This window comes from Teleopsis dalmanni, chromosome 1, assembly GCF_002237135.1.
Source record: "Teleopsis dalmanni isolate 2A chromosome 1, ASM223713v2, whole genome shotgun sequence".
In the NCBI taxonomy this organism is placed as follows: Eukaryota; Metazoa; Arthropoda; class Insecta; order Diptera; family Diopsidae; genus Teleopsis; species Teleopsis dalmanni.
The window spans coordinates 34,334,255-34,343,683 of record NC_051846.1 but is presented as its reverse complement, the minus strand read 5'-3'; the positions used below and the strand labels follow the sequence as shown (position 1 = coordinate 34,343,683).

Sequence of the window (9,429 nt, the reverse complement as noted above, 5' to 3'; positions counted from 1 at the left end):
ACGTAAGCCACCAGGCGAAAAACGTGAGCGTGCTGAGCGGCCACGAAAAGAACACGCTGAAAAGGAACAGGAGCGAATTGATATTGAACGCGATGTTACCACAGATGAAAATAGTTTATATTTTATAGTCCGCCATTCCAAGGCAGCAATAGCCGTAAGTGTACTGTGTGATATGTAGAAATATTTTTATTGACTGAACTCATTTTTAGAGCATTGTTGACGATTGGATAGAACAATATAAACAGAATAGAGATTCGGCTCTTATTTCGCTAATGCAGTTTTTCATCAACGCTAGTGGTTGCAAAGGAAAAATATCATCTGACATGCAACATCCAATGGAGCACACTGCTGTCATACGTAAAATGACTGAAGAGTTTGATGAGGTTGTGCTTGCATACCTACATATAAATGTAATAAAATCTGATAAGTTCTTGTGTTATATAGGAAAGTGGTGAATATCCTTTAATAATGTCGGGTCTGCAATGGAAAAAGTTCAAAATGAATTTTTGTGATTTTGTGCAAACGCTTGTAAAACAGTGTCAATACTCCATAATATATGATCAATTTTTAATGGATAATGTTATATCACTTTTAACTGGGTTGTCGGACTCTCAAGTGCGAGCCTTTCGTCATACAGCAACATTAGCAGGTTTGTTGCTACTAATAATTTTAATACAATAAAACCAAATCAATGAAAATATTTTTAACATAGCCATGAAGTTGATGACGGCCCTAGTGGATGTGGCACTTTTAGTTTCAAATAATTTTGACAATGCGGCTAAGCAGTACGAGGCGGAGAGAGTAAAGGTAATGCAATGCAATTTTATTTACACATGAAAATTATAATAAACTATATTTCAGTCACGTGATCGTCGTGCTTCAGACCGTTTAGAGTCCTTAATGGCAAAGCGTGCTGAATTGGAAGAAAATATGGATGAAATAAAGAATATGTTAACATACATGTTTAAATCCGTCTTTGTGCACCGTTATAGGTAATTTCATTATCTGCATCATATTGACATTTAACTTATACTGTTTCACTTTAAACTAGAGATACGTTGCCTGACATACGTGCAATTTGTATGGCGGAAATTGGGGTTTGGATGGAAAACTATCCACAAAACTTTTTAGATGACTCTTATCTTAAATACATTGGTTGGACTCTTCATGACAAAGTCGGCGAAGTGCGGTTACGTTGCTTACAGGCGTTATTACCGCTTTATGATAAAATTGAGTTAAAAGGCAAATTGGAGTTGTTCACCTCAAAGTTTAAAGATCGTATTGTTGCGATGACACTGGACAAGGAGTTTGAAGTTGCTGTACATGCAGTCAAACTTGTTATAAGCATACTAAAGTAGGTGGTGAATAAACTATTTAAATTATTCATATTTTTATTATATATATTTTAGAATACATCCTGACATACTGGCAGATAAAGATTGTGAAATTGTTTACGAACTGGTGTATTCTTCTCACCGGGGCGTTGCACAAGCTGCTGCAGAATTTCTTAATGTACGTCTATTTCATTTAACTGCTGATATGGAAGAGTCGAAAACCAGACGCGGAAAATTACGATTACCCAATACACCGTTAGTACGCGATTTAGTACAGTTCTTTATTGAATCTGAACTGCATGAACACGGTGCTTATTTGGTTGATTCATTTATAGACAGCAATCCGATGGTCAAAGATTGGGAATGTATGACGGACTTATTGTTAGAGGAACCTGGCATTAATGAAGAAGTTTTAGATAACAAACAGGAGTCTACATTAATAGAAATAATGGTCAGTAGTGTTAAACAATCAGCAACTGGTGAGGCACCGGTTGGGCGTGCAAGCAATCGTAAAGTCACACTGAATTCAAAAGAACTAAAAGCAATACAGGATGAAAAAACTAAATTAACTGAACATTTTATTATAACATTGCCACCTCTATTAGAAAAATATCAAGCAGACAGTGAGAAATTGACAAATTTACTTGCTGTTCCACAATATTTCGAATTAGATATTTACACTACAAATCGACAGGAGGCTAACTTACAAGCATTATTAGACAAAATAAGTTACATAATGTCAGTGCATACAGATCGTGAGGTACTCGAAGCATGCTCTAAAACACTTGAATATTTATGTACAGAGGGTAGTGCTACGTATACGCGTTGTGATGTAGCGCGTTCAAATATTATTGATACAACCGTTAATAAATATAAAGATTCCATTGACGATTGGCGTACGATTATTGCAGGTTTGTATTATTTATAAAAAAAAATAACTGTTTGATATTAATAAACTTTATATATTTCTAAAGCTACGGACACACCAAATGAAGATGAAATTCACAATGTTATTATATCATTGAAAGTTGTATCTATATTATTTTCATCACACAACTTAAACCCTTGGAGTTTGTTTGACTCACTATTTCAAGATGTGGACGAAATTCAATCAAAGAATAGCGAAGAAGTACATATACCTAGTGAAGCAATTGTGTATTGCATAGAAGCTTGCTACTATTCCATAAGTTGGGGTCTATACTACTTGGAAAATCAATGTGAAAAATCCAATCTTGAAGAAAGTACCGCCGAGTTAAAGTCCCATTTGAATAAATATATGGCAGCGTGTTTCGAATTAACACGTGATGGACCTACAGAACCCATACAAGAAGCTGTAACTAGCATAGAATTTTTATATTATATCATTAATTATTTTACTTATGTTGGTATTTGATTTTTAGGCTTATCAATCGATTTGTGATTTACTAATTGTATTTTCGGATCAGTTATGTCGGCATGACATGGAACCGCTTCGCACATTAGAATATAAATCCACATTAGATGAACAACTGATTTTAAATAATTTTGTACAACACTATGTATTTTCGTTAAAGCAAGAGGGTTAGTAATAGTTTTGGAATTGTTTTAAATACAAATAATATAATTTTGTAAAATATTTAATAGTTGTTCAAGATGAAACGCGTATCGAAGAACTGCATAAAAAGCGCAATTTCCTTGCCTCATACTGTAAACTTATCGTATACAACATCATACCAACAAGAACTGGTGCTGGTATATTCAAATATTATGTTAAAGTAAGAAATCTTTGGTATACATAAATAATATTTTAATTGATGTAAATAATGGTTTCAAGACTGATTTCCTATAAGTGTCTTATTTTATAAAAAAAAGTTAATTATTAAATAATACACTTTTTTAAAAAATAAATTTTAAAAATAATTTTATTTACACCAATGTTTTAACTATATTCTGTAGTCATCTTCATGGTTTTTATCTTCAGTTAAGATGATAATAAAATGACATTATAAAAACATCATAATATTACCCTGAAGATGACTATAGTATACGGTCAAAATATTGGTTTAAATAAAAAATGTATGAGAAACTAATTTTTAAAAAAATGTATTATTTAAGAATTCACCAGTTAGCCCGTTTCAAAAACAGAATTATTAATAAAAATCTTTATTTTCCATTTGCAGTGTTATAATGAATATGGAGACATCATTAAAGCAACTTTGGGCAAAGCTAGAGAAATTAATAAAATTAACTTTGCGCTTACATTACTTTTAAGTTTAATTGCAATCTTCAAAGATTTACAACAACAATCAGAAAATAATAGCGTTTCGCGAAATTCTCATGAATTTGCGGATTTAAAGGAATTGGCTAAACGTTTTGCATTGACATTTGGCTTTGATGCCATTAAAAATCGTGAAGCCATAGTTGCAGTGCATCGTGCCGGTATACTTTTTGCTGTCGGAGAAGTATCCGATGACCCTGTTGCGGCACCAATTAGATTACTGTTTCTTGAAGTTCTTAACGAATTCAACAACAAACTCTTGAAACAAGATAGAAAAGTGATTTACAATTTTCTTGAACGCCGAATTTCACCTGGTATGCCATCGAGCAGAGCTGAAGAATGGCAGCCATTGGTTATGTATCGTAATGCATTATTACATGGTGAAACAGATCAAGCACCGGCAACTACAAAACGTGCTTACACTAAAAAACGACGAGATCATGGTGAGTAGAGATTTATGATATTCACTTTTCAAAGTATACATAAATCAATTTATTATAATTATATAGATGATGATGACGACGAGGAGGATGAAGAAGAAGAACATAATGATCCAGATTACAGAGCTTAATATGTTAATATAAATAAATATGTATGTAAAATTAAACAAAATTATAAAAAAAAAAAATTTAAAAGTATTAAAAGCATGACATTAAGATTAAAGATGATAATATTGGCCACAGGAAATTCGTAACAATTCGAGGGAAGATTTGAAAGTGTAAAACACAATGGTTAAGTAAGGTTGGATAGGCAGTTGCGCACAACAAATAAACGTTGCGATACAACGAATAAAAGTTGTGATACCACGAGTAAACGTTGTAATACGACTAAACGTTTTAATACAACGAGTAAACATTTTAATACAACGAGTAAACGTTGTGATACAACGAGTAAACATGTTCGAACGCTAGGCTTATGTTATACCACTAGATATAGAGACTGAAATTGTTAGTGCATTGATAACGTTATAAAACATTATTGACATAATCATCAACATCAGTAGTTCCTGTATCTCCCATTGGAGCATAGGGCCTCAAAAATGGAGAAGTGATTTTAAGTAATAAAAACTGAGTTAAACCGATATCCAACTGCAGAAATGCTTACTTCTTTATAAAATAGAGCAATAGATTATAGAATAGCGTTGCTAAAGTGAGAATAATATTAATTGTATTCACAACTCAAAGATGGTTACTAAAAAGAGTGGCGATTGAAAGTTGTACGCGTAGATGTGGTAATAGCTGTAACTTTCTGCTATTGTTGTAGATCGCTTTAGGAATGGTGAACTGCAATTAGTCATCAAAATTAACAAGTGGCTTTGGGACGTATATCCGGTCGCTACTAGAACCTCATTAACTTTCTCTTGTTAAGCGGATCAGTTGTGAGATGGAAGGAATTACTGGAAAGATTTAAGTCTAGGAAACTATTGCTTAGTTTGAGCTAATGAATATAAATTAAATTTTATACTTTGAACAGTGGCTTATTAAAAAGTAAGGTGCTGTTGGAGTTTAAAAAATATAAGACCATAACTTTTCATAGTTATTGCTTAGCTGTTTACAATTAAGTATTTATATTCAGTATTATCTTTTAGAATATATTCTGACTGTATATAAAATTAGTTACAAATATCGGGAATAATTATATTTTATATACATCTTTATAGTTTCTTTAAAATCAGTGGGCAATTGTAAGTAAAACTCAAATAGCTAATTATCCTAGAGTATTTATTTTGTCTTCAAAATAATCTCCCTCTTGAGACACACACAAATGGTATCGTTTAATCCACTGTTTAAAGCAGTATTCAAAAGCCAATTTGGGTATGGCATTTAACTCCTTAAGTGCATTCTCTTTCACCGCATCCACTGTCTCAAAACGCTTACCACGAAGCAGCAATTTAAGTTTTGGAAATAGAAAAAAATCACTTGGTGTCAAATCCGGAGAATACGGTGCTTGTTCGATCATATTTACTGAGTGGTTAGCTAAATAATTTCGTACAATATATGATTTCCAATTATCATGATGCAGAATCCATAAATTGTCTTCCCACAAATCTGGACGTTTAAGACGAACATTTTCTCTCAAACGTTGTAAAACAGACAAGTAATATATTTGATCAAACGCCTGATCTTGTGGAAGAAACTCTGAGTGAACAATACCATGACAATCGAAGAATACAATCAACATTGTCCTAACTTTTGTACGACTTTGTCGTGGTTTCTTGCTTATTGGCTCACTTTCAAACAACCAATCCGTTGATTGCTCATTTGTATCAATATCATATTCATACACCCACATCTTATCACCCGTTATTATTCGCTGAATGAATGTCGTGTCTTCAGAAGATTGAAATATCATATCCTCTGCAATAGCTTTGCGTTGTTCCTTTTGCATGAAGGTCAACAGCTTTGGCACAAATCGAGTAGAAACGCGTCGCATACCCAAAACATCGGTTAAAATGGTACGTGCTGATCCGGTGGAAATGCCAAGATCAGCAGCTATCTCTTTCTCACTCACACGACAATTTTGAAGCACCATTTTCTTCGCTTTTTCTACATTTTCGTCGTTAGTTGATGTGGATGGACGCCCAGAGCGAGGTAGATCCTCGGCTACGGTACGGCCCTCTTTAAATGATTTGTACCATTCATATGTTCGCGTTTTGGACATACATGATTCTCCATAGGTTTTTTTTAACATTTTGTAGGTGTCTGAACAGCAAATTTCGTTGGTAAGACAAAATTTAACGCAAATCCGTTGTTCCATTAATGTTGACATTATAAAACCGCGAAAAAACCCTTCAAAACTTAATCAAATAATTTGTGTAAACAAACTTAATGTCAGATGGCACAAAAATTTATTATGGAAGTTGCCAAGTCTTCCCATTTATAAAATATTCTACTTTGGGAAATGATGGATATTTTGAATTATTTTATGAAAAAATTTAAAAGCATTTGTTATAAATGAATTATGTGGAGTATTAATATAAATCGTTCATTTATTTTAAATTAATAGAGCTAATGTTAACAATGATATTAATAAATATAAAAAGTTGCTATACAAAATACTCCCATTATTTAAAGGTAAAAGTCATATACAGAAGATTAATTCAGCCTTATACTTTGTTTCCACTGTTTACTTAGTAAGTTACTTAAGTAACTTTGAGCTTTTGTCGTTTACATTGGTACAAGTTACTTAGGGCATTGTACTCTACTTACACAAACTACTGTGTGGCACTCTGCATGAAGCTCTAACATTTATTTATATATATTACTTAACATCATATGGATGGATGTTAAGTTTTTAAATTATCTTCGCGCTACGGACAACAAAATGTCATCTAATTATTTGATGTTAGAATTTTTATAGCTAGCGGAGTTGAAATAATGTTTGCCTTTAGGTCTGCGCTTGTAGGTAATGTAGTCTCGAAGCACACACTTTTTAAACACTCGAATACGGACCAAACCAAAAGGTTTGATTTGTACGTTTAGCAGATTGTGTCAATTCAGAGCATTTTTAAGCTCAAAGAGTACAAGAGTGCTTGATAACATGACTAACGTGTGGAATGGAATTGTGTTAAGAAGTGAAAACAACTTCCATTTATAAAGTTTATGACGATTTATAACTCTTGAAACATTTGTGTTTTACACCAAGTCAGACAATTGTCGAGATTTTTCAAGGGTTGAGTTTAATTTTCACATATTCTAATACCTGGAGAGGGAGTTAAGATCATTGCGTAAATTACGCAATCTTTGATAAAACAAACTTACTCGACGTTTCGAGGAGGGACAGAAATGCCCAAAGTAAAATTATAAAAATTTTACATTTAAACAAAGTTTATATATCATTTTTTGTTTATAATACTGACAGATGTCTAGAGTTTTCGAGATATTTACGTTGTATTGTGAACGTAAGTTTCTGGATCTCTGTTCTTAAGTTTGATTTAAAAATCATGAACTAATTGATTATGAATCTATTTAAACCCTAAGAGACAAATGCAGTCTATAGCAAGAAAATAAAACTAATAGTATTTTCGGTTAGTCAGTCTGGAATTAATCTAGGCTTAATCTTGATCTTTCAAATTTTGTTGCCCAGTCGAATGTTGTTAGAGTACATATAAAATTACTGTAATTTTTCATAAACACATTTGTCAAATCAAATCACACTCTGTAAAGTTAAATAAAACAGCTGTGAAATTCAAAGCAATTTTGCTTCTATGGCGAAGTATCTAGGGTGTTATAAATTAATCTCGAGTGTTATACATTTTGCTCAAGACACCAAAAAATTATACATCAAAACATTTATAAAAAATTATTGCAACCCTGCTTATTGACTGTCAGTCAATAGCAGTGCTGCCAAATTCGACAAATTATCTTAGCGCGAAAAGCTGCAAGTAGTTTCATGAGAATTTTGTTTGTATATAAGCGGATCGCTTTATTAAGTTAACTTAAAAATGTCGGTTGAAACTGAAAATATAATACTGCCAAAAACATTGGAGGAGTTCACAGAAACTGACAGTTTATGCGATGCATTGAAAGATCCAACATTTTTGGCCAAAGTCCCATTGTTAAACTATACGCCTTTGCACAAACTCAAGAACCATGCTTTAGTGCGTTTTCGTGGCATGATACAAGATATGGTGGATCCAGAAATATATTTAGAAAAATACGAAGTAAAGAGTGATAATGGTGACACCAGACTGCAATGTGGAAAATTTCGTGACACTCTTGTTATGAAAAACGGTGAAAACGTCAATTTTGAATCAAATGCTAATGTGCATGGAGAAAGACGTACACTTTTTGTTGTTTCAATACCTGGTTTAAATGAATGGGCCCAAACTTATGAATCAGATTGTAATAAACAAAATTTGGAAAGCGCAGCGAACGCAAAAAGTAGTGAAAATGCGACTTCAAAAAAACGTGCTTTTACAGATGAAGGATTACTTATGGAAACAGAAGATATACCGTCTACAGGTATAAATAATAATACTGTTAATGGAACAAATAAAAGACAGTGTTTGGAAAGTGAGACCATAGCTAACACAGAATCAAAAAGTTCGCTAATTGGAGTTCAATACATGTTGAACTCCCCTATACCTGAACGCCCTAGTTTAGCATGCATGGTTAAAATATATAATGATCTTGAAGATTATATTCTAGATACAGTAATTGATGCCGTCGGTTTCTTGTCCGTAGATCCATCTTTGGATGGTACCGCAATGGATACTGACGAGTGTCAGTACATTAGTGCAACAGAGTTGCATGCACAGAATCCACCACCTTCGATTATACCACGTTTACATGCAATTGTTGTGCATAGATTGCGTCATTGTAATCCCTTGTTGGACGAGCGTATTTTAGCATTAAAGCCACATCCAATAGTAGATGCTGTTAATGCATTCAAAGATTTGCACAGGATGTTAACGTTGTGCTTGTTCAATGATTCATTAGCAGCAGACTATCTCATTTCACATCTAATATCCACTGTGTAAGTTATAAGCTAATCTTTATAATATATAATAAAAATATAAAAGAACTTTCTTTTGTTTAGATATAATCGTTCGGAAGGGGAAAGTATTGGTAAATTTTCTTTGAATATCTATAATTTTCCGCAGAAAGATTTATCTACATACACGGATAAGTTATATAAAATTTTAGAACTACTTCTGCCAGCAAGCCATTATCTGCCAATGACCTTGGATAACATCAACAACAGTACATTTGTACCCAAGTAAGAACTTATTTTTTTATACTAACATAGTGCACTTAAGACGAGTATTGAAATCGTTCGCTATTGCTCCAGATATTAGTGGCAGGCGACATATGCAAACGTAGCGTAGATTAAAAG

General features: G+C 32.9%; 3 protein-coding genes across 3 annotated transcripts in view; all 3 read left to right on the top strand.

Annotated features, from left to right (window-relative positions):
• LOC119679398 (histone-lysine N-methyltransferase SETMAR-like) overlaps window positions 1-178 on the top strand; it is an 899-nt gene extending 721 nt beyond the window's left edge. Inside the window, exon 2 of the mRNA XM_038091738.1 lies at window positions 8-178. Coding sequence (XP_037947666.1) covers window positions 8-178 — 171 coding nt within the window. The remainder of the gene's footprint in view (window positions 1-7) is intronic.
• LOC119668357 (cohesin subunit SA-1-like) lies at window positions 7-4,620 on the top strand. The gene is made up of 12 exons (XM_038077833.1): window positions 7-154; window positions 210-383; window positions 445-649; window positions 713-807; window positions 862-992; window positions 1,052-1,354; window positions 1,410-2,245; window positions 2,309-2,667; window positions 2,735-2,894; window positions 2,958-3,088; window positions 3,494-4,034; window positions 4,101-4,620. Exons 2-12 carry the CDS (start codon window positions 273-275, stop codon window positions 4,160-4,162), a joined length of 2,934 nt encoding a protein of 977 aa, XP_037933761.1. The 5' UTR covers window positions 7-154; window positions 210-272; the 3' UTR covers window positions 4,163-4,620.
• A 3,231-nt stretch (window positions 4,621-7,851) lies between these two features.
• LOC119673208 (mini-chromosome maintenance complex-binding protein-like) lies at window positions 7,852-9,316 on the top strand. The gene is made up of 2 exons (XM_038084445.1): window positions 7,852-9,069; window positions 9,133-9,316. The coding sequence occupies exons 1-2, from the start codon at window positions 8,036-8,038 to the stop codon at window positions 9,314-9,316; spliced, it is 1,218 nt and encodes a 405-aa protein (XP_037940373.1). The 5' UTR covers window positions 7,852-8,035.
• The last annotated feature ends 113 nt before the right edge of the window (window positions 9,317-9,429 follow it).